Source organism: Meleagris gallopavo, chromosome 5 (genome assembly GCF_905368555.1).
Source record: "Meleagris gallopavo chromosome 5, MGAL_WU_HG_1.1, whole genome shotgun sequence".
Classification (NCBI taxonomy): domain Eukaryota; kingdom Metazoa; phylum Chordata; class Aves; order Galliformes; family Phasianidae; genus Meleagris; species Meleagris gallopavo.
Window position 1 is genome coordinate 24,523,328 of NC_139408.1, and position 24,778 is coordinate 24,548,105.

The 24,778-nt window shown below is 48.8% G+C and overlaps 3 protein-coding genes across 13 annotated transcripts in view; 2 read left to right on the forward strand and 1 right to left on the reverse strand.

Moving 5' to 3' along the window:
• The window catches only part of TYRO3 (TYRO3 protein tyrosine kinase), a 39,709-nt gene extending 36,394 nt beyond the window's left edge, over positions 1-3,315 (forward strand). For all 3 annotated transcript variants that reach the window (XM_085224805.1, XM_085224804.1, XM_085224803.1), the window contains exon 19: positions 885-3,315. In XM_085224805.1, coding sequence (XP_085080931.1) covers positions 885-1,263 — 379 coding nt within the window. In that variant the 3' untranslated portion in view covers positions 1,264-3,315. The remainder of the gene's footprint in view (positions 1-884) is intronic.
• Positions 3,316-9,707: 6,392 nt separating this feature from the next.
• The window catches only part of MGA (MAX dimerization protein MGA), a 58,545-nt gene continuing 43,474 nt past the window's right edge, over positions 9,708-24,778 (forward strand). For 7 of the 9 annotated variants that reach the window (XM_085224806.1, XM_085224811.1, XM_085224808.1 and 4 more), the window contains exons 1-2: positions 9,708-10,070; positions 19,646-20,787. In XM_085224806.1, the coding sequence (XP_085080932.1) occupies positions 19,727-20,787 (1,061 nt within the window). In that variant the 5' untranslated portion in view covers positions 9,708-10,070; positions 19,646-19,726. Of the gene's footprint in view, positions 10,071-16,746; positions 16,890-19,645; positions 20,788-24,778 lie in introns of those variants that run through there. The other 2 variants (XM_085224814.1, XM_085224807.1) reach the window with 2 other exon arrangements.
• Positions 13,214-17,602, reverse strand: LOC146544287 (uncharacterized). The gene is made up of 2 exons (XM_085223837.1): positions 16,167-17,602; positions 13,214-15,585 (listed from the first exon to the last, which is right to left on the reverse strand). Exon 1 carries the CDS (start codon positions 17,600-17,602, stop codon positions 16,310-16,312), a length of 1,293 nt encoding a protein of 430 aa, XP_085079963.1. The 3' UTR covers positions 13,214-15,585; positions 16,167-16,309.

The window sequence follows — 24,778 nt, forward strand, 5'->3', positions numbered from 1 at the left end:
GTCCATGGTGTTTTCCAGTGCCAGCACTGCTCACCACAGAACTGGTGACAATGAAGAAACAGGAGCACAGCTGTGGCTTTGGTGGGTGATGTGCAGGAAGGAGAACGATGGCTCTGGCCATTCTCCAGCATGCTGGAGGCATCACCCTGTGTTCTGTGTGGATGCTGGTGTTGATGACATCGTGCATCAGCCCTCAGGCAACCAGAACTCTCAGCTGGTGTTTGACCACAGGATAAACACCGCCTGCGTGGCAGGATGAGACCTGTGGCCAGTAAAGCACTAGGCAGGCCTTGAAGTTCAGGGTTTTGGGTTTTTTTTTGGTACTCTCTAATTATTTTGATGAAAGTGCTTTTGAAAATAGGGAGAAACAAGGATTTTAAGTCCATAAAACCTGCCTAAGTGCCATCAGCTACACAAGGCCAAAACCAATGAATTTTGGAAAAGTTTTGGTGTTTGTTAATTGTGATTGGAAAAATAAATGCCTCTCCCCAGTGACATACCCAATCTCATTATTAAAAAAAAAAAGTTGTGCAAATTTTATGCAAAAAATCACACACCAAAGCTAGAATTCTTGCCATTCTCTGTTTTCTCTGCTGAGTGAAGCCAGTGCCCTGGTGGAGGTCAGAACCTACTCACTCATGTCCTATGTTAGGGATTTTGGAGGCCTTAGGGTAGCAGTTCTTTTCCAAGGCACCCTTGAAGTGCTGAAGAACTGCATGAGCTTCAGTGTTGCAGAGGTGAGATGGAGCCTTCCGACAGGGCGTGAAGAGCTGGCTCTGTTCACCTCTGCAAAGGGCCCGTCGTTTGATGCCCTGTGCTGCACTGCACAGAATTGCTGCTGGGATGTGCAGGACTAGATGTGTTGTGTCTCTTCTGTGTTGCAGCTACGATCTCATGTGCAGATGTTGGCATCCTGAGCCCAAGCTACGCCCAAGCTTTGGAGTGCTTCGGTCCCAACTGGAAATGATTCGGGGGAGGATGTCCACACTCTCTTTAAGCCAAGACCCTCTCTATGTCAACATTGGGAAGGACAAAGAGTCATCTGTCAGTGACCCTGCCGTGCACACCTCTTTTGGAAACACGGACGGTGATGAGACCATTGCTGGGGCAGCAGCTGCTGCTGTCACGAGTGACTATCGCTACATCATGAGCCCCTTGTGCCTTGGAGATGATGTCGAGGGTGAAAGGCATCCAGATGGGCAGGAAGGGGAGAACAAAAGCCTTCTGTATGAGCTGGAGACAGAAGGAGAGAAAAGTTGTTAGTCTGTACATAGCAGTGACACTCTGCTTCCCTGGGACGGGATGTGTGCAGCCACAGTGCCGTGTCGCCTGGGTCTCTGATGCCGGATCTGGAATGGCTTTAAACCATTCCGGAGCTCTTGGGCAGCTTTGGCAGCTTTCATTTCTGTGTGGGCTGCAGTTGCGGACAGCTTGTATGGACCACAGCCCTGACATGCCCTTGGATTTGGGGAGGGAGGCTGTTCACATCCCGCAGAAAGAAGATCAAAGTCAAGGTGGGCAGTCAGAGCCTCTGCTCTGGTCTTTCTCACTGGCAGCTGGACGCCAGCAGAGCTGAACGCATCTTCTGTTCAGTCAGTGCTCGCTCTCGTGTAGATGTTGTCTTTGATCCTGGCTGCGTGACTTCGGGACTGGTACCTCTGAAAACACTAGTGGGTATTTACACCGTCATCTGGACACTGGGGGAAGTTCCTCTTGTGTTCACTCAGCAGTGCTGCCTAGACGTCTTGCCTACCTCAGTGGTTCTCAAACTGCGATTTGCAGATATGCATTCATCCAACATTGAACATCTGGCACATTTCATGCAGTAACACTCGCTGCTCCCTCTGCCCAGGGCTCTTTTAAGGTACTCAGACTTGCAGGGAGCAATGAAATTAGAAAAAAAGTGGAACATCCCTCTCCACTCTCATACCTCTTTTCTGTGTTTTTTTTTTTTTCCTGTTTGGTGCTGGTTCGGGCCCGACTAGCCTTGCAGTTGGCCTTCAAATGGGAAGGGAGGGAGAGCAGCTGGCATGGGTGAGGATAGAATCCAACTTCAAAGGAATTGAGAGGAAACTGTTTAGAGAGGATTTGCCGGCAGTGTGGGGAAGCAGTGCTAATTAATGCAAAAGCTGCTTTCCAGGAGAGGAAGGAGACTGCTTAGATAAAGAATGGCAGACACGCATCACTTTCAGCAGGAGCAGGATTCAGTATTTGCTTGAAAGTAGGATTTCTTTAATCTTTCTCTTTTTAACCATCCTCTGACTTTTTCAAACAATCCAGTGCTGTAGCTGCTGTGGTGAAGGTCTGAAGTCACTTTTGGGAAGGTATGTGTGAGATGGGGGGAAGGAACCAACAGGGAAACCTCTTTCTAAAGAGAGAGTCCTTATCACGAAAAAGCTTGAGAACCACTGGCTGTCTTATTTAGGAGGTCTTCTGGCACACTGTAAAAGCCAAATCAGATTGTAGACCCGTATCACTGCAGCCTTCCACACAGGGCAAAATTGATGGTTTTGCTCTTTGGGTTTTGTTTTTCAATCAGCATGTCTGACTCACTGTAACTGCAAGTGCTTTTGTGGTTTTTAATAATTTAATATTTTAATGTAAAATCAGCATTTGTTTTGTGCAGTGTTTCCCAGCAAGGAAGTGCAGGTACATCTTACTCTAGTTATCCTAAAAATTTGCTAGATCTTCATTTGTTTTATTTTCAGTGTGCTGAAAACTCAGCAGTATCACAGGACTTAGGATTCCACACTGCTTTTCCTCAGACACAAATAGCACCAATGTCGTCGCTTGCCAGGTTGGCGAAGGTGGGACCAATGAGCCAAGACAGACTGCAGGCTTGGTATCAGGACACCCTATCATTCGATGCCCCATTCTTGGCTGTTGCCAGGTTAGGGGCTAACTACAAAATTTGGGTCCAGTTTCATCCCTTGCTGAGAGCACCTTCCTAGGGAAGGGAAAGTTCAGTCTGCGGCTTGGGCACGGGTCCTTTCTGTAAGATTTCCTACTACCCAAAGCTGCCCTACAGTTGGAAGCCCAGTATGGTTTCTTGGTCACAAACTGCAAAACCTTACACCCCAGGCAGTACGGGTTTTTTTCATCATTTAGCTGGATTGCTGTCAATGCAGGGGAGAAAATAACAGCTAACAAAGTTTAGCAGAAACCTGTGCAGTGCACACATTGGCAGTGAGGGCAGAAGGCTATGCTCCCTGCAGCTGCCTGGGAAGCGCAGATGTACATAGAGACTCTAACTTTGGGAAGCATGTCATAGTTTTTATGCATTTTTTTAAATAATAAAACATGTACTGTGTCTGAGTCCCAGCCTGTTATCTGCAGCAGAGTTTGTGGGGATGCTCTGAACAGATCTTCCTTGCTGGGTGGGTACACTGGTCACATGAGCTTGTCTCCCAGAGAGCCTCAGCCCCAACCAAAAGCCTTGAGTGACCTCCTTGGAGGCAGGGAGCATGCTGCAGTGCCACATCCCACCTAGGTGCTGGCAGCCTCTGCGCTCATTCCTTCTCCCTGCCCCCCACTGACAGCACTCCCTGGGGAGGACAGTCTTGGAGGAGGTGGTTGGAACTCTGCTGCTGAGTCAATGTTCCCATTGCCACATAGAAGAGCCCTTGGATTTCCAGCTTGCCGAGAAGAAGAGACGCACATCACACGTTCATTATTCATCAACAGTGCACGGCTTCTGTCTATACACTCACACCAGGAGGATGAGCGATGGGGAGCAGTGGGAGGGAGCGCTCACCCCCATCTTCTACGCAGGGAGAATGACTTCCGAAGCACGGAGTGGCTGACTTGGCCAGTATTGTGAGGTTCCAGTGCTCAGCGCCATCCCTTGGATCTGGTTCAAAGGATGATTGAATCCTTTTGCACACGAGCCCTGTCAGATCAGGTACACAAGCAGCAGCAGAGGGAGAGTCACTGTGGGAAGAGGAGGGGAGGAAATAGTAAGTGGCATTGGAGGACGCAGCGCTGCTCTGTGCCAGGAGTTCTGATGCAGGCACTGTCGTGCCATACTGGTTTCTTAAAAAGCCCAACATTTCCTCCATGATCACCTTCTTTTTGGCTGTAGTAATGCACAAAGAGAGATGCACGACTGCCCTCATGCCTGCACCTCCTTCTTGGCCTGTGTGGGGAACGGGGCCTTGCGGGCTTTACTCAGTTAAAACACTCACTGGAGTCAAATACATTTAATTTTGAGTAAAAGACTGTGCCTTGCAGAACAGAGAAAATACACACATGCATGTGTATTTGTTCCCAATTTACATTGCATTTTGCTGGCCAGCTTTTGCCAATTCCCAATTTTTTTCAAGCAGAAATTTCTGTAGAGGTTATTTTGGAGCTGAGGAAGCTCAGCTCTGAATCTGGCTTGAATTTCAGGTACTCCCACATGCAGCCAGGAGCTGGACTCAGTCATCGTTACAGGTCCCTCCCAAGCCAGGATACAAAAGCTGTGAGGGACAGCAGGTGCAGGCGGTGATCAGGAAGCCTTGTTACCATGGGAAACCAAGTCGAAATCGATCACTTGGTCCAGGAACACCGACAGACGTGGGCTTTGGTCGCGTGGGCTCTGTCACAGATGAGGAACTCGGCGTCAGCATGAATCAGACTCCAGTCATTGTCCTGAAGTCTTGTGGCAAAGCCAGGACAATGGAGCCCTGCTTACCGACTGCCCTGGGGGCCCTCTGGCTTCAGTAATGCCAAATCAATGTGTTCCTACATGCAGACAGGCTGGGGAAATGTAAAATCTTTTGGCCATGCTGACAACAGCGCTGAAACAAGGGGCAGAGTAGTGCCAGCTCTTTGGCCCAGGCTGCCCAGATCCCGTTTCCTCCAGTTTCTTTTCAGAGCTACAATTGAGCTGAAGATACATCTGGCCTGGGCCAGTGGGTTGCACTTGTTGCTTTAAGTTTTGATGTGTTCAGTAGGGATTTAATGGAACTAGATGAGCTTCTAGAAAGTCTTTATAGGAGCTGTGTTTTGGCAGTGTGCTGTGTGAGGGGATAGGACTTTGTGGAGAGGAAGGAGGGTTTGCATGCAGACACAATCTGGTTGTGAATAAAAGATACTGCACAACCCGCTGGAGAACATACGTCAGTGAAGGTGACAAAGAGTGGGAGCAGAGAGAAACTGCAGAGCAGGTGAGAGCAGCACTCTGCCCACGGCCATTAGCATGGCAAGCTGGGGAGCTCGCTGCTCTCCCAGCTAATCCGTACGACAGCGATCCTGGCCGCTACCCTGTCGTTAACCGAGCTGCGTGGGAGCGCACTGCCGGCAGCTGGTGCGTGCCGCTGCTGCAGCCACTGCTGCCTGCGTGCTGCCAGCCTGGAACAAGGGGCCCTGGTCACTTGCTTCTGCCTCTGCTTCTTTCCCCTTAATAAACTGCATTGAAACGAGCTATAAAACCCACAAAGGCTCAAATTGCTAAACAAAGTATGCCAGCATGCCGCCACAAACACCAGGCCTAATCAATATGTTTCCCAGGTTTATCTGTCTGCCTTATTCCTCCTCTTGCACGAAGGTACCTAAGGAGAAGCAGGAGGGTTTTGCAGGCATGTGGGCTGAGCCATAACAGCCTTTCAGTGCCCGTCACCCTGTACCTGGGCTGCAGAGCACGCAGGTAATGGAAGATGCAGACCTGGGGGCTACTACAAAAGGGACGGGGCAGGATGTGATGCTGGTGCTGAGCTGCCAATACCAACAGTGTCAAATCCTGGCATCCCGGCTCAGACCAGCATTTACACTGACCGAGCAGCTGGGGCAACTTAAGACCATCCCTTTGTATCTGCTTGCTCCCCCGCTGCAGTTTGGGATCCCGGGGCAGCGGATGGTGAGGTGAAAGACTGCAGAGGCCACACGCAAGCAGCTGAAGCGCGGGCATGCGTCTCCACCGACGCTGCTGCGGGGGTGGAAATCTCTGGCAGAGCTAGCAGCCGGTAACTGCTCACTCCCTGATTGACGCCAGCCCGTCTGCCAGTGCTCACAGCTGCACCAGTGCCATCTCATCGAGGCTGCTGCACCTGCAGTACCTGGGGCAGTGACCTGCCTCATTGCTTGAAAGGGTGTCTGCATTTTCTACTTATAAATGGAGTCTCTTGGGCCAACGCCTGCATTGCTCAGGATTGCTGCCCTGCCAAGGGGCCAACTTTTTTCTGCAGGCATAATCAGGCAAAAATTCAAACGGAAAGAGCTGAACCTATTTATAGCAGAAAATAGCCTGGCTTGATTTTCTCCATTTTCTCCCTCAATACACTCAAGGAAACGTTCCCAGCCTGATGAGTCCCGTATAACTGCAGGGCTGCAGCACTGGGACTGCAAACAACGGCTGGCCCACAGGAGCTCTATTTGGGGATTTAGCTCTTGCATTTGGCAGTCACTGTGTCAGCAGAGCAGATCTCACCAACCACAGACCGGTTTCCTGCTGCAACACAGCACATAGCCTGCAGCCTGCCAGCCCACCTGGCCTGCCCCTGGAGGAAGATGGCTTCTGGGGTAGCTGGGATCCTTTTCCCTCCCGGTGCTTGTGCTGGAGTACTGCTGAGCACCACTGAGCCTCTGTGCCAGTCCCTCAGCAGGGGTGATGAGCAGCTCCATGTGGATGTCCATGGGATGTTGCCTGACCGAGGCTGGCAAGAGCTCAAAATCATGTTTTACAGCTTGCCTGTTTCTAGACAAATTCTTACTGGCATTAGAAATCTGTGACTGTAGGAAATCTGTGCTTGCCTTCATTCCAGGAAGGCTCTAAAATTTCATTGGAAAAAAAAAACAGTGGATTTCTTTTTTAGGTAAGTATCTTGCAAGTGGTGCAGACAATAGACTGTCACTGAGAATGAACTCTGAAAATTAAAAGTTGTCCTTAGCTCACCGTTAGCAAAATGTAGGTAAAATCCAAAAGACAACAAGGTTTCATTCTCATGCAGAGCAGGGCAAGGTGCAGTCTGGTTTCCCCCAGGTTTTCTGCTCCTGGAGCTGCTAACACAGCTGGAAGCACAGTGCTGCCTTGTTTTCACCAGAAATTCATAGAATCATAGAATGACCTGAGTTGAAAAAGACCATAATGATCATCTAGTTTCAACCTCCTTGCTTTGTGGGTCACCAACCACTAGACAAAGCACAGCAATGTGGATGAACCCACAGATAACGTCAGTTTTCTTCCTAACCAAACTTCTGTTTGCAGGGAGGATACTATGAACTTCTGCTCAGTTGCATTGGTTTTGCAATTCTATGGGAAGGAACCAAAATGAGAATTTGACCCCAAAGATGTCATTTTGCTTTGCGCAGACATTTGGAGTGCAAAATCTGAAGAGATTTCTGGGTGTGCATTTGGGAGTTGTCCTATGAGACTCACAGCATGAGACAGGGAGAACAGCAGAGATGCCTCTGGCATCCAGCTCCCTGGCAGCTACTCTGGGTGCATCTTGGTGAAATGCATTATATGCAAGTAGAGGCTTTGAGTGAGTGCCTCAGGGTTGGGATGGGGGCAGAGCGCTGGCCCAAGCCCTGCCTGCTGCTTGCCTCCACCCTCCAGTGCTGGCAGGTGGGGAAGCTGCAGGGCACGGATGTAGTTTGACTTTTAGCACCATTTAGATAATTAACATCGATTAGAGCTTATTTAAATGAGGATGCAGCTGCGTGAGAACTACAGGCTTCACATATCTGAGGAATCATCAGCATTTCCAGTGTGAAAGGAAATCATTCTTGGAAGCAGCCAATAGCTAGGATGCTTGCAGAGCGGCAGCCAGGAGGACTCCAACAAGTTGCCTCTGCAGCGGCAGCTACTTTGGTGCTGGGGCTTATGGATGCAGAGAAAGTGCTCTGTGGCCAGTGCTTTCAGCCAGCTCTGCATGCAGCTCCGGTGCTGGGGCTTATGGATGCGGGGAAAGTGCTTTGTGGCCAATGCTTTCAGTCAGTGCTTTCAGCCAGCTCTGCATGCAGCTCCTGGCTCTTCAGTCTGTCAGGCAGCTGCAGCACACAGACCCAGCTCGGACCCCCCACATGTGTCCACATATAGGACCTGCAACCACCTGCATTTGGGGAGACAAGCACCAAGCAAGGGGGATCAGCTAGGACTCGGACCCTCAGAAAATCAGGAAATGTCCTCAGGAGTATATTTCAGAAAATGTCTGTGTTCCCACCCCCCATTTATTAAAAGGTCTTAGATATATTCTATCGCGATAACAAACTGCCCTCAGGGAGCTGCCTTGCAAGCACACACCACCAACCCCCTTTGCAGTCTGGGCAGTGGGAGGAAGGTTTAACCCCTTACTCTCAAAGCCACTCATGAGCCTAACAAAGGGATAACACCAACTCCTGGGAATGTTTTTTTTTTACCCCATTTGGGCAGGGAAGGATTTGTTAGGCTGCAGAAAATGTACTGGAAATATATTGGGCTTGGCAAGATTTGTTGCAGCTAGAGAGGCCTATGCTGCAGTGGTTAATGCTGGCTGATGCCCTTCAGTGTGGCCCTGGGGGAGATCCCAGCCCCTGTACCTGGAGAACCAGCCCCAGCAGAGAGTTAGCTGGAGAAGGCTCACTGCAGACACATTGAGAGGTTCTGCCCCAAATGAGCACCACCATGCTGGGACTAAAATGTGTGGAGATGCTGTAGACAACAGCTCGCCTCACGTGGGCTTCATGTGAAACTCCACAGCCTTCAGGCACCCGCCCATGGGTGGGGAGGCTGCAGGGGATGGGGGCTGGGGGCTCCAGTGGGCAGCTGGGGGCCTTTCTTAGCTCTCTGAAGCCCAACAGATAGGGACAGGCTTTTCTCATCGCCTGCTGTTTAACCTTGTGGGAATATTTAATAAAAACTGGGCAGCACTTACTGCCAACCTTATCTTTTCAGAGCCCTGGACCCCTGGCTTTGAGCTTTGGAAATAAAGCTTTATTCCTCACAGCAAATCACAGCATGCAGCTCTGGTGAGAGGTACATTCTATGGTTCTCTGATACATTAAGAACATACAGGCTTACATGGAGGCGATGCCTGCCAAAAGAAGTAACTTTGCCCAACAGGGGTCCATTGGGGCAGTCTCGGAAAGCAGCCACCACAAATGCACCCTTAGATAAGGAAGCCTTTATTTGGGATGCACCAACACTGTTAAGCCAGGAAGTGCCAGCCTCACAATTATCGCAGCAATCTTACTGTGGCTCCCGTGTGTGCGTAACGCTGATTTCATTAAGCATTCACACATTATATTCTCCGCGTGATCCTGACTCACTCGGTGCACAGGAAGCCGCATCCTCCACGCTGACATTTTGCAGGCTTTAAATGATCAATTCAAGCATTTTAACAGCGTAATCGAAGCGTAAGGGCGGTGGCTGCCATTCAATGCAGTTATTGGTGCTGAAACGCAGCAGTTTTTACACGGCCACTTTCTGAAGGCATATGCCTGTTTTCCCTGTGCTCCGAGCGACTGCTGTCCCCTCAGGATGGGCGAGCAAGGGAGGGACGAGCAGAGCCCCGAGGGGATCATTCGGCCGCCATTTTATACACTCGATCCTTCAGCACTTTGACGGACCGTGCGGGGCGCGGGGGGGGCCCGCGGGCCAGTGCTCGCCCCCCCGCGTGTTAGAGTCCCCTCCCGCCCCGCGCCTGCGCGGCCGTCCCGTCGCGCGCCGCCCGCCAACGGCTCCCCACGCGGGAGCAGCGTGTTTCCCTCGCGCGAGGGCGGGGGAAGGGCGGGAAGGGCGTGTCCCGGCGGAGGGCAAAGCGGAAGTGCGTCGGCGGGCGGCGCCGACCAATCGGCGGCGCGCTGCCGGCGGGCGTCGCGAAGCTGCTTTGCCGCGGTCGCCGCCGGCCGCGCTCTCCCCCCGCTCGGAGGACGGCAGCGCCGCGCCGAGCCACCGCCCGCCTAGCGGGGGTGGCCCCGCCGCCGAGAAGCGGGGAGGAAAGCGAGAGGAAGGAAAAACGGGAGTGGCCCACGTGATGGGCCGCCGCAGCCAATGAAGACGGCAGGAGGGTGCGCGTGGCAGGCGAAGGCCTCAGGAGCCGCGAGCGGGGTGCGCGGGCCGGGCCGGCGGTCGGCGCCCCGCACCACCTGGAAGCGGCGGCTGGAGGCAGGTAGGAGCCGGCCGCCCGCGGGGCGCTGCCCGGGCGCTCCCCCCGTTCGTCCTTCTGCCGGTTTTGAAGTTTTATTCGAGGAGGTGGCGTGAGGTGTGCGCGTCACGTGAGCGCGGCCGCCCAATCACACGTGCGCGCTCGCTTCTCGTCGGCTGTGAGGGCCGCGTTTGAAGCGAAGGGGCCGTGGAGCGGCGGCGGAGGGGAGCGGTGGCGCTCGTGCCGCTCTCCGGCCCACCTCTCCCGTCCCGTTCCCTCCGGGGTCGCGGCCGGAGCCGATGGACGGCGGGGGGGGGCGAGGGCGGCCGCCGGTCACGTGATGAGAGGAGGGCGGGTTATAAGCCCCGAGCGGCCCCGCGGCTCGCATCCGGAAGGTGTCGGCGGTGGCCCGGCCCCGAGCAGCTGCCGCCTCCCGGGGCTATCGCGGTCCCAGGGACCGGCCCTTGGTGGGGGCGTGGCCGGCACTACCCGTCACCCGGGGCCGGGCCGCGGGACGCGCCTGCCATCTGCTGACCGCGCGCCGCCGAGGATCGCGGAGGAGCGGAGCGGGCGGCGGCGGCCGTAGCGCTTCGCGGCCGCTCCCGCTGCCTCTCAGCGGCGCGCGCCGGGGCGGGGCGTAACGGCTGCGCTGAGCGGTTGGCGGCGCGCGTGCGCCCGGGCACGTCGTGTGCGGCGGCCGTTGGTGCCGGGCGGGGCGGCGCTCCGCCTCCCGCTCCGCGTCCCGCTGCGCTTCCGGCCTTCCCCCGGGGCCGCTGAGTAAACAAACGGCGCGCTTTCCCTGAGGGGCGCGGGGGCGGGCTCTGTGGTTCTCCGTGGTTATCCGCGTTGTTGATAGGAAGTTTAAAACCGATTTGGAAAACGGTAGTGTGAGTTCGGCTTGCGGATGGTAGGCGTGAGAATTAGCGGATGTTTCTTCAGTCTGGCAAACGGAGAGGCTTCCAGTAACGCAGTCTGAGCTTTTTGCCTGGTTTCTGAAGATTTCAAAGCTCGTGTGCTCTGGCTGTCCCGCTGTCAGCACACGGCATCGTGCGTTGCCCTCAGCCCTGCGTGGCAGCGGGACCCAAAGCCCTGAAGATCCGAAGGTTGTGACCCAGTTGCTGTTACACGAATAGTGGTGGTTGTGCAGTTGTGTTGATCTATTGACTGTTGCTTACTGTTAGTGTGGTGTGTTCCGCCTGACCGCAGGCTGTGTCTGCAAGTCAGAAGTGAAGAGAGGTTTTAAAGAAAAGCCTGGAGCCCATTACCATGACTTGATACTTCAGTTGGTGTTATTCTCATATATTGTAACTTTGAAGGGGAGCAGGATTTTTGTGGCAGTTACAGTTTGATGGATGAGAGCCATGGATGACTTTAGCAACACTCGAATGAGAAGGATGGTGCTGAAAGTTAGATCTTTTCCTGATTTCTTTTGCCATCTTTTTTTTCTATGATGCTGAGAACATCCTCAACCGAAGATTTATGCTTGTGACAAACATTCTTCATGATGTGTCCATAAAGGGACTGAAGTCCATCAAAATGATGTTGTGCATGTTAATTAGGGCCATCGCCACATGGGAGAAAGCACAAGAAGTTGTTTTTTTCCTTTGGTTTTCAGTTGTTGAAGTAACAGTATATGGAAAAAATAAAGCAATCATTGAATATATGAGTAGTGGGCATATGAGTGACTTTTTGATAAAGTAGGAAAGTACATTATTTTAAATGTTGAAATAATTACATTCCATAAATACCTGTACAGGTAAAATACCTTGGTAGCTTGCAGTGAACACTGACTTTTCATCCAGTCCCCTTACCAGTGGTTCATAGCCCGTATAAATGGGTTGTGTGTTTCCGTTCTGTTGCCTTCAGTATTTGGGAACATTTCTTATATACTGAAAAGTTATAATTCTTTAGAAGAGAAGGAGTGAATATTGTGCACTTTGCATTGCATCATTAATGCTGTTAAAGCACTGAGTTAATGGGGGACAGAAAGTTGTGATGGGCATTTCCATCCTTTCCAAAATGTTTGCGTGCAGAATAGAAACTAGGGCTTCTGCAGGGACACAGCTGATAGTTTATGAAGCACCTACGGAATTGTAGAATGGCTTGGGTTGGAATTGATCTCAGCAGGTTCCAACCTCCATGCCTCAGACAGGGCTGCCAGCTGCTAGATCAAGTACTATTAGATCAGATTGCCCAAGGCCCCATCCAACCTGGCCTTGAAAACTTCCAGGGTGAGGGCATCCACCACCGCTCTGGGCAGCCCATTCCAACACTTCACCACTCTCTCAGTAAAAAACTTCCCCCTGACATCTGATCTAAATCTCTCTTCCTTTAGTTTACAACCATTCCCCCTTGTCCTTTCATGATCTACCCATGTAAAAAGCTGATTTGCCTCATGTTTATAGGCTCCCTTTAAGTACTGTAAGGTCACAATGAATTCTCCCCACAGCTTTTTCCAGGCTGAACAAGCCCAGTTCCTTCAGCCTGTCTTCATGCCTTCCAGTCTGCAGGTGCACACTGCTGGCTTGTGTTGATTTTTTCATCAGCCTGGACCCCTAAGTCCTTCTCAGCAGTGATACTCAGGGAGTTCTTCTCCCCATTCTAACGTGTGTCTGAGATTACCTTGACCTTGACCCAAGTGCAAAGATGCACTTTGCTTTGTTGAATCTCACTAGGTTCATAAGGGCCCACCTTTCAAGTTTATCAAGGTCCCTCTGAATTGCATCCCTTCCTTCTGTATGTATCAATCACATTGCTCAGCTTGGTGTCATCAGCGAACTTGCTGAGTGTGCACTCAATCCCATCACCTGTATTATTGATCAAGATGATAAAGAGTACTGGATCTCCATCTGGACACAGAGCCATTGACCACAACCCTCTGGCTGAGACCTTCCAACCAATTGCTTTTCCACTTAATTGTCCACCCTTCAAATCCACATCTCTCTAATTTAGTGATAAGAATATGGTGTGGGACCGTGTCAGAGACCTTGCAGAAATCTAAGTAGATGACATCAGTTGCCAACTGAACAATCACCCTGGAATCTTCAGGGCTCTGGATATTAAGATGTACATTTGGTTTTAGTATAAAGTAATGCTCTGATCTGAAATCTGATGGCTTAAAAGCTGTCATACATATTTGTTTTGGGAGTTGTGAGTTCTGTGTGGTATGTTTTCATCAAGAAAACCTGATTCTGGAGAAGCAGACTTCTTGCTGTTTTTTTCTTTTTATTTATTTTTTTAGTGCTATGTAACAGTCAGTTTCTCAATGTTTCTTTTTTAAATCATACACTTAAGCTAAATTCTACCATCATACCTATAATCTTCTTGACATTAAATTATACTTTCTCACTATAGCTAAAGGAACATTTTATGCTACTTCTTTTATAAATAAAATGGTGTAAAATACTGGTATCCGTTGCCTAAGCATGGGGGTTCAAAGTTGTTGTAGGTACTGCAATGTGTGTACAGCAAGTATTCAGCTCTGGCAGGCCCAAACTCTTCTGGAGAAGCAGTTGGAAGCCAGCAGGACATGTAATGGTATGGAAAGTGGGACTAGATATCCTGGCATAGGCTGTTAAATCACTTGGAGTTTGAGAATTAACAGACTTTCTTGTGGTGTGACACTGTGTTAATCATTCTCCCAAGTGGCAGAACATAGCTAAAGAAAGTGTTTTTTTGTATTTTAACCCTTCTAGCATACATATTGTACAACACTTCTTACTACTTACAGCGTGACTAAATACTCAAGTCTTTATAAATCTTTTTTATGGCCATAACTTGGGACTTCATACAATTGTCAGGGCTGCCTGGTCTTAGTGCTAACAAACTTGTGGGCTAAGACTGCTATTTCATTCCACTGTGACGGTATTACACCGTCATGGTTGGTTTGGGTGGCTGTTGTTTTAGCCAGTTTCAGCTACTGTCACTTCTAGATAGTGAATTTGAGAGCTGAAATCCTTCTTCATGCTTAAGAAATGCTCCAGCAGCAGTGGCTTTCACGTACTGTATGTGAAAGTATGCCATATGGCAGAAGTCTCATATTGGATGTGATCTTTATGTTCAAACTGAAGAGGTAATTGCTGACAAAAAATAAATGCAGTCAGCACCTCTTTTATATATTATGCAGGTTTGCAACTGTTACACATTCTGCTTAAGATTGTCGATCTCCCAGATAGGAATCCTTAGCAAAGCCTGGACCCTCTGGGTGGTGGTCTGTTACAGAACCCTTTTTTGAGATAGGTTCTGAATAGGAGTGGGTGAAAAGCTCAGATTTTCACTACAGCTCTACTGGCAATCTCTGTGGACTGCTGGTTGGTGAAAGTTCTGTATCTTTGTTACTTGTAACATGTAGGCTTACAATTGATACTTTGTGCTGGCAGGGGTTACTGGAAGAATGAGTGCAGTTTACTTGATACTGTTGGGAAGTAAAATTTGAAGACTGTAATTCATGCTTTTAGGATACTGCAAAACAGGAAATAAGTCTAAAAGAGGCACGTGGTGGATGAGGGTGCTACTTGGTAGTGAACTTCAGAGTTTCAAATGTAACCTTACCAGTTACCATAAGGTGACTCCGCTGATTGCGAAGGACAGTACTCAGGTGGTGAAGACTAGTTCATTTCTATGCCACCGGTTGGTGTCTAGCACAAATGAGGCCTTAAAGCTGCCATTTTCACTGGTCAAAATGGGCAGCTGCGCTCCTGTCCCTTGACAGCTATAAACTGCTCAGAACCTGGTTATTTATGCTGGTGGGAAGCAGTAGAGCTGCTGTGCTTTTACAGGTGAATTTGCTCTGTTGATTAACTAGAGGTTCCACTTCTGCTCCAGACAAGGATCACTGCACGAGTCAGGTCAAATGGTAGCAAAATCCCTGGCAGTATCAACAGACTGTTGCAACTTGTCTTGTCGTTGCTGGAACACGTGCTGCTGGGCCGTGCATGTGGCCCTATCTGCTACTCAGCTCAGTGCAGCTTCTCTTATTGGTATAAATGGCTCAGTTGATGACTGCTAGATCTAGTATATGGTATGCAAATGTTTCATCAAGATAAGTGTAGAGAGTTAACTTCTGCTTTGGAGCTAGATCTGTACAATGGTAGCCATTCCATTCAACTTGCTGGACATGCTTTGGTCTTGCACAGAAGGTGCAATTTGTGCATTCCATCTTCTCTCATGGTGGAAGGTGCACAGCTGCAATGTTGGGAATGCTGGATGCGCTCATTTCATAACCCAGCAAACTAATCGTGGCATGCTTAACAGAGGTTTACAGTGATTTACAGTGATAAAACAATGTGAAGGTGGCTTGGTGGGTTTACCACCAAGTTATGCCTTTAATAGTGCTCTTCTGCGTGTTGCTCTCCTGAGGTGGTTCGACCTAAGAGGTCACTGGTGTGTGAGGCTGCTGCTGCTTCGTGTCAGTGTGCAGTCTGCTGAGGGTTACACACGTCTGTCAGAAGGGTGCATGAAGACTGGTGAGACAGAGGTGGAGAAGGAAGGGCAGGAGGACAGAAACATCCAGAGAGATGAACATGGGATAGCAGGGAGACTGTAAAAAGGAAGAAGAAAAGCATTAGGACTGGTGACAGCAGCTGGGATTCAAATATATTAATGGGATTCCTAATCCAGTCAGTTAATAGACATGTTTACAATTTGAGTTATTATAACTGCCCTTAGACTGGATTGCTTTCTTGACTCCTTCCATTCTTCTGCATCCTGACAGCAGTGGCACAGCTGTGTTCGGTAACTGAGGGTGTCCTCACAGAAGCTGTGGCTACAGCACAGCTGGGCTGCTGGGGGCTGAAGCTTGACGTGAGCCTGACGCCCTAGCATGCTGGTTATCTGTCCCTCCATAGAGGATATGCAAGTAAACATCCTGACAGGGGAGGAATAGTGGTGTTCCCACAGGTGCGTGCCTTATACGTGTAATCCCTGAATGTTCAGAATTGTTTCAACGAGCTTATTCTCAAAGCACCCGATTTAAAAAATGTACTTTCCTTGACCTATCCAGAGGACTGACAGCTTGGGGTTGGTGTTCAGCCCCGCTTGCCCAGACGCAGAGAAGAAAACTGTGCCAGATGAGGGCTGAGCTAAGCCACCTTCCATACTCTGCCAGGCTCCCCGACGTACCGCAGCGCACTGGTCCTCCTGCCAGGTTCCCGAGGCTGCCTGAAGTCTGGGGGTGTTCGTGGTGCCGTGAGGCTTGCCCTGCTAAACCGCTGCAGGAGGAGGGATGCGTCCTGCGCGCGGCTTCCCGCGAGCGGGGCGTGCCGTCATGGGGGATGGGGGCTCGTGTTCTCCCGGGGAAGCACCGAGGGAAGGAGGGAGGGATGGAGGCGGCGGCGCCGCCGCGGCCCCCGAAGACCGGGGCGCGCCGTCACCGCCGCCTCCGCCGGCGCCGCCCCACGGCCGTCGTGTGCTAGCGCGGGCCGCGTCCCCGCCGCCGCGGGGCCCCGGGCCGGTCCCGTGACCGGAGGCGGGGCCGGGCGGCCCGCGGGGGGGAGCGGAGCGGGCGGGCGCTTCGTCCGCGCCCCGGGGCAGAGGCGGGGCCGCGGCCGCGGCCCGGAGCGGGGCTTCGAAGGCGCCGGGGAGCGCGGGCGCCGCCGGGGCGACGTCGACCCCGCACCCGTTCCAGAAGCTTCGTGGCGGGGCGCCGCGCGGTGCGGGGCCGGGCCCGGCGCGGGCACGTGACGGGCAGGCGGGAGGGAGGGAGGGGGGCGTGAGCGGGCGGCGCGCGTGCGCGCGTTGCGGCGCGATGACGTCAGCGCGGTGCGCACGCACGTTGTTCCCAGCTGGCGGACACACGGTCCGCGTGAAGAGAAAGGGAGCGGGGGGCCCGCGCCTAGCCGCACGGTAACTACCGCCCTGCGGCCGCCCGCCGCCGTTGACCGGGCCTCGCGCTCGGCCGCGCCGCGCCCCTGCTCCGCGCGCCGCCTCCCTCCGCGCTTCCTGCCCCGACTGCGAAAATTAACACCCGGCGCACCACGAGGCACCCCGGCCGGGCCGAGCCGCGCGGGCCGCTTTCTGCCGTGACGCGAGGCGCCGCTTCGGGGCCGCTTCGCCGCAGGCGAGTCGCCGCCTCGGGAGCGCCCGCCGCGTCGCGCCTCCTCCGGCCTCGTCCGCGCATCGCCGAGCCGTTGAGGAGCGGCGCGGGCGCCTCGCGGGCCCCGCTCCCGTCGCCGGCCGGGGCTGCCGCCGCCGCGCGGGCGGCCGCTTCCCGGAAAGGCGCGGGCGGCTCCCGGCGGCGGCTGCCTCTCCCGTGCCGGGGCTTCCGGCGGGGGCCGTCCGGCGCGGGGGAGGAGGGGCGGCGGCGACGACGAGAGCTCGGCCGCGCCGCACCTGCCCCGCTCGGGGCGCCCGCCTTCCGCTCGGGACGCGCGGGCGGGCGGCATTGAACGGCAGCGCTGCGCGTGTGGTGCCCGCTGCCATTGGAGAGCCGCGCCGTGCCGTGCCTTGTCCCGCCGCGCGCCGCCTGCCCGCCGCCCGTTGCTGCCTGCGGCACGAGAAGCGCGCGCGGAATGCCCTGCCTGGGAGCGCTGCGTGCGGCAGCCTCGCCTGGTTCGCATAGGAGTCGTCTCCTAATCGGGGTTTTGCGTTTTGCGCGTTTGTCTTCCCGCACGTTTTAAAGCCACTTTCGATGTTTTTGCTCGGTGTGCTGACCAATGAGAAGTCTGCTTTTAAATATCGGGTCTGCGCACGGCTGAAATATAGCTGAATCCGAGTATAACTGGGGCTTCCACAAGTACGCGGAGCTCCCCGTTGTAATGAAAGTGGCTGCTGTGTCAGACCAAGTGTAAGAGTGCGTGTGAAATTGTGCTGGGAATAGATGGTGCTGATATTGAAGTTACGTTGCTTTTGCCTGCTGTAAGTGCCTGTAATCGCACCGCAACCACTAACATCCCAGCCACATCTGATACTGGGAGCACTGCGTGCCCCAGAACTGACTGAAATAGTGCGGTGTTGTTAAATACTGCAAAACGGAACAGTGACTCAGGAGTCTTTTGTATACGTTGTATTTTGGCTGAACACGTGGCTGGCATGTTTTTGAAGCAAGCTTAAAGCCTTTCTGAGAATCTTTTACCAAATGTAGAATCACTTTAATAAGCTGGTGTAGTTTTGCAGTAATGTAAAGTCTGTAAGTATGTGGGAAGTCACATGCAGCTTTGAATGTGATTGCATTCTTCTTGTGATGGCTCTTCCTTCTGTGTTCTAGACTCTCTTAAGTAGTCCTATATGGGGAAGTATTTCTTTCTCCAAGTAGAAGTGGCATCCAGGTCTTTTAACTTCACAGTTTCTAAAACCTGTGCAGAACATTTTTTTCTCTCCAATTTATCTTATGTATGAAGTTCTGAGTAGTGAAGTTGGAAGGATTGAAGTAGGACTTCTGTATTCCTTCAGTGTTGAGAACATTCCTCATGGGATTGATGCCCATCTTCTGAGTTTTTAATTATGCCCCACAGACATGTGGTAGCTGCTTTGCACAGGTAACTCCAGCTGATGGCAATTCCTCATCTCATATTCCTGCTTTCCTCCCAGCTATGCGTTTCTTACAAAAATTGACTGTTTTTTTTTTCCTTCAATGCGATGTTCAGATATAATCAGATTTAAAGCAAAATGTCTGAAAGGTGTTCTTGTAAGTTACTCTTTAGCTTACTCTAAACCTTCGCGATGGGAAATGTACAAGCTGTGTAAAGAATGACATTTTCACTTTTGCCTCTTAGGATATTGGTTACATACTCACCTGTGGAGTAGATGCACAAAAATGTAATTACGTGCAGGTTGAGGAAATGTTTTAGTTTCTAAAACAGTGATTGAGCTGATCATACCCATACTGATGTTTCCTTGCATAGATTTCATTATTCTGATAGTTTAGAAAACAGATACCTAAGGTAGCTCTGGTGCTTTCCATTCTACCATATTATCTTGACTGCTTTGCCTTTTTGGGGGGCTAGATTGTTTGCTTTGTTTGCAAGCTTATCCATTCAAACTACTTTTTTCTTTCTTCCATTCTTTGTCTCTGTCTTGGACAGACTTTTCAAAAGACTTGAGTTTATGGGAGGAAGAAGGGGATCCCAAAGAAATCCTAACTGCACAGACAGTCTGTTTCATTACAGAAATTGGGAGGTTTTTATTCCTTCTCCTTTTCATTTTTTGAGAAATTTTGGATCTCTGAGACCTCTTTCTGAGAAGAGTGAAGCAGCTTTTTCCTTTGTATGAGAAATGTGCCACCCTCTCTTCTGAAATCTTTGCACATTTTGCTAAATGCTTTTTCTTCAGTAGATGACCTGAAGTGTTAAACCAGTGTCAGAACAAAGAGGACTTTGATGCATCAAGCAAAGCAACTTGCTGTCATGGCAGGGCATTAAATGAAAATGATTTGTAAGGGTGTTGTAACCCATATCTGTAAGAAGTGAGCTATATATGCACTGATAGCCTTGATTTGTTATGTGCTAATTGTGCTTGATTTTACTTGGTACTGTTTGTCTTTAAACTTTTCAAGAGGAGAACTGTTAAAAAAAACAAACAAACAACCTTGAGAGACGTTAAAACCTTCTTATGAGAGAGAATTTATTTAAAGGACTTTAACTGATTTTTATTTTTTTTTCCAGAATGGTGAATACATGCAGATGATTATCAGAATCGTGTATCAGAATTTGCTTTTTATTTGAGAACTTATAAAACTGCTCATCATGGAGAAACAGCAGATTGTGCTGGCTAACCGGGACGGTGGGACAGTGTCTAGTACAGCACCTGCCTTTTTTGTTATCTTGAAACAACAGCAGGGAAATGGCAAAGCTGACCAAGGAATCCTAGTGGCCAACCGTGATGCTTGCGCTCTGGCCAGTGGTGTATTAATGCCAGTAAAACCCAAAATCAAGACCTGCCTCCCAGCTGACTGCGTCTCAGGGGGCATCACTGTCACCCTAGACAACAACAGTATGTGGAATGAGTTCTACCATCGCAACACGGAGATGATTCTGACGAAGCAGGGGAGGCGCATGTTCCCATACTGCCGATACTGGATTACAGGTCTGGATGCCAGCCAGAAGTACATCCTGGTCATGGACATCTCCCCAGTGGACAATCACCGATACAAATGGAATGGCCGCTGGTGGGAGCCCAGTGGGAAGGCAGAGCCCCACGTTCTTGGACGAGTGTTTATTCATCCGGAGTCGCCTTCCACTGGCCAGTACTGGATGCACCAGCCGGTATCTTTCTACAAACTCAAGCTTACCAACAATACCCTGGACCAGGAGGGTCATATAATCTTACATTCTATGCACCGCTATCTGCCACGGCTTCACTTGGTTCCTGCAGACAAAGCCACGGAAGTCATTCAGCTCAATGGCCCAGATGTCCATACGTTTACCTTTCCACAGACAGAGTTCTTTGCCGTTACAGCCTACCAGAATATTCAGATTACCCAGCTGAAAATAGATTACAATCCTTTTGCTAAGGGATTCAGAGATGATGGCTTGAATAGTCGGCCTCAGCGTGATATGAAACAAAACAATAGCTTTGAACTGGAAGAAGGTAATGTTTTTAGCTCTGCCAGCATTCATAGTTGCCCTGCTGAAGTTGACGTGTTAGAATTACATCGGAGAATAGATTCTTCATTCATTGGTCAGAACTCATCAGCCATGAACCTGGAGAAAGAATCCTTTAATACAGAACAAGACTTTGTAGGTTTCCTGGACACTGGCCTACCTTCCGGTGATATGCTAAAGCTAAAACAAGAAGTCACTGAGAGGTGGGTTAGCATTCTGTTTTTATAATAAATGCCTGTTGAGTGAGGTATTTGGTAAAGCATCAAATAATGAGATCTTAGTAGACAGATAACATTTGTTTGACCTGAAATGGTGGAATACTTATTGCTGAAAACTTTTCCTTCCTTTAGACAGTCATCTATCAGTTTGAACTTTCTAATGTATCTGAGGAGTACAAGAGTTTGGTGGTTATGTTGCTTTTCTCGCTTTGTAAAGAAATGTTGAGGGATCCTTCTTAACTCTTGTGGTATTTAGAAGTCTAAATTTAGTTGTTTTGAATTTTAAAGAGAGCATGTTTCAGTCATGCAAAAATTGCCTTTTTTTTTTTTTTTTTTAAGAGTTTCTTACCACCACAACTGGTTGTCTGTGTTTCTTCATTTTTCATTAGTGAATGATTGAGGGTGTGTGAGGATGATGTGTGTTTGGATTGGGTATGTGTAGTGGCTACTCCAGGGCAGCTGTTTTGTCAGTAACTTATGGGAGTTCTTTCCTTCCTCAAGGGAGATTGAAGCAGCTCATCACCTTTCAGTGCTTCAGTACTTAATCTGCCAAAAAATCAGTATCAAAAGCAACCTTACGTAGATGAGTATGCCAATTTACTACACATAACTACTTTGTCAAGTAACTAGGAAATCAGATGATGTTAACTGTGTAATTCAAGTTCGCTTCCTAGAAGGGAAAAAGTGCGTTACTTACAATGTAATTATAGCTTGCTTCAAAGGCTGTAGTACATTCATTGTGTTTAGAGAGGATAAAAATTTGTTTGGTTGTTTTTTTTTTCCTTGGAGAAATGATCTTCTTGCATTTTGAGTAACTGCAAAACCTTGAATTACAAAGTTGTCCATTCATTGAGACTTTCTGATTGTGATTAGTCCTGTCTACTCCAATTGCTGTGGATCTGGAGTGTCCTAGATTACGCAGTAATTTCCAGTAGAAGTGTATTAGAGAGAACATCTCCTATACTTCTTAGATTGTCCAAAAATGTAAATTCTAGAGAAACTCTTTTCTGATTATAGATCAACGCTTAGATAACTTTTCAGATTGTAAGTAAAACACTACATCTCCGAAAGTAGCTACTGAGAAGCTTGAAAACTTAATTTGTCTTAAAAGTGATTTTTTTTTTCTCTTTGGAGTCAGTTCCTGTTGCAAAAGCTTAAAGTTTTGCTTGCGGTCACATTGTTCATTTGCTTTGCCTGAAGAGTGTCATTGAAGCAAATCATTTGGAAAGATGTTCAAACAATAGCTTCTGAGGTTTTGTTTTTTTCCTCTCTCCTGTTTCCCTTTGTTTCCCAAAGGATAAAAACCATAGTGCTGAAAGTGTAAATAGTATCTGACCCAGTAAAATTTGGGCTGTTTTAGAATTTTCTTATCCCCTTTGAGTAATTGTAGGGACTCGAGAACCTTACTGAAGAGCAACTCATTTGATTCAGCAGGCTTTGTTTCTTCTGGTTCACTGTGTATAAGATGCCTTCCACAGTTTCATCTCAAAGACAATTCATTTAAGTGTGCTTAAAGCTGCTCATACAGGGAGAGTCCCTAAGGGATTTTTCTCTGTTATGTGCTTTAATCATTTTATCAATAAATATTTCTCACAGTTCTAAAACAACCTTCAAAATTAGTCCAGCTTTTTGTTCTGTCTTCTGTAGTCTGTGCAAAACAGCCAAATTCTGTACTTGGAAATAAAAAAATTATCTCACTCAAGGAATGGCAGAACTCTTTATTTATGTGCCGAGTTGTTCAGGACATTGGTTCTTTTTTTTTTCTCCTTCAAATCTGTTTACAGATTTGCATCAGCCTTTCAAGGACAGCGTTTGAGTGAGTGGTATCCTCCTTTATCAAACAATAAGTGTTATATTTACATGTTGATAACTGTTATTTCTCTGTACATAGTATTACCTATAAATTGATGGGCATTGTCTTGCCTCAAGACAGGGTGGTGATTTTGGCTGGCTTTAAATGTGTGGAAGAGTTAGAAACTGGGAGCTGCTGCTGTCAGGTGATGTGTCCAAGGGAGGTGGAGTTCCTAGTGCTGTAGTGTGGAATGTTTATCCCACTTGAGCTTAGTTTTGCTGACTGAAGGGTTTCCTTTGCTGCAAGTGGAACTTCGTAAGAGTGTGCATGCAGCTGAGAAGAATTTGAATCTTGAGTTGTTCCTGCACTTTGGAAATAAATATTCTCATTATACCAGGTAGTCTGTTTTCTTCAGTGCTTTGGAAATATGCTTCTTTTTATCAGGTGTATTGTAAGAAAAACCAATCTTTAATTTTAGTTATGGGCATTTCTAAGTGGACGTTTATACCTTCAACCACTCAAACGTTGGGAGCATGGAGGGAATTGCAAGCAAAAGATCGTGGTTCTTAAGTCTTAAAGGCTGCTGCACCCTTTTCCCTTTCAAGGTCTTTTGAATTTTTTTGGTTCAAAAATAGAAATACTGTGAGAGGTTTGAATGCTCCCGTAGGCCTGCTTTTCTAATTTAGCAGTGCTGTGTTTAGTCCGAAAGTTTGGTTTTCTTTTCCTCCCTGGCTTTTGGAAGAGCGCTGTAGTAATCATCCTCCAGCCTCAATCACAGATAGCGACAGATTTCTAGATCAATTCCAGAAGAGTCCATGTGTTCCGTAGTGTATTTTAAAATGATCTACTTAGAAAAATCCAGGTAAACGAGCAGCTAAAAATTCAGTACGTGAGCAGCTGTGTGGTTTATTTTGGCAAAATGCAGGAGAATTACTTCTGTGTGTGTGCTGTTTAATCGTGAGCTACAAAATAGTTTGTTACGTGGGAGTATTAAGAAAAAAAAAACTTGCTTAAATGTGAGCATTGTCCCACATCAGGTAAGGAAAGAAGCAGTTCAGACATGATCTCACCATTTCTAGCTGATCTGGGATTAGAGGGAAGATTCCGAGAGGACAGACTGTATGATCTGCCTTCCCAGAGAATATAGGAAAAGGTGTTGCTGTGGTTGTGGTAGAAGCAGTGCACGTCACAAACTAAAAGCAAAAGAAATGAGAACAGTGCTGTGAAGAAACTTGTTATTATAGTCCGTGAAGTTGATAATTGCATTTGAATTTAAAATATTTGGACAAATATTTAATCTTTTTTATGTGCACACATGGATGATACCTCACTTGTCACCATCTGGCTTACGGTTGTAATTGGAAGAGGAAAGTGGCATTTGTGCCTAGGAATTTGATTTTTACAGCAGGGCTTCTTTGATTTAGTAGGTACTGTCCAAATCCCTCACAGAATGATATTCCTTAGCTTGAGGAATGCATTTTGCAGTGGGTAAGGAAAGTTGTCTGGAAAAGTCCAGACTTTGTTTGGCTTTCAATTGGAAACAGTAGAATTTGAATGAGACGTTTATTTGTCTCTTCATTTTAGAGAGTTTTAAGAGTTGCCCAGGACCTCTAAGCATATTGTCTTAGAATTTCTCTTGCTCCTTGAAGAAGAAAGGCTTTTTAATCTTGCATTTGACATTCTTCGTGAAATGAATGTTAGGAACTTGCTTATAGAAAACTCAGTGGCCAGAGAAGACAGTAGACAAAACAAGATTCTTCAGCAGCACTACTGTTACCTCAGCAGGCACGCTTTTTTCTTCAAGCTTTATTCTGGTTACTTAAGTTCCTGTAGATTTTCTAGAAAGGGTCTGTCTTCCTTCTAGGAATTTTGTTTGTAAGTATATAAATCTGCATCCTTGTTTTACACCACAGTCTTTCTTTATGAGAAAATGCTCCAAGTCATGACTGGTGCATTCCTGGTGTGTTCCAGGTTTTCTCCTTTAACTGTGCCTTAAGTCTACACAAGGCTGACGCAACCTCTTTCTCCTCTTCTTCCTCTCCCTTTGTCGCAGTCTGGGATTCAGTTGAGAATAGTCATTTCTTCAGGGGGAAAAATGTACAGAGAGAACAAGCTCTGAGTTTGTACATATCATCTATATAAACAATATTAAAATATCAATATATCATGATGTTACAAAAGCTG

Coding starts and splice junctions, on each gene's coding strand:
- LOC146544287 (XM_085223837.1), bottom strand. CDS start 17,602: ATGCGAACCAGGCGAGGCTGCCGCACGCAGCGCTCCCAGGCAGGGCAT.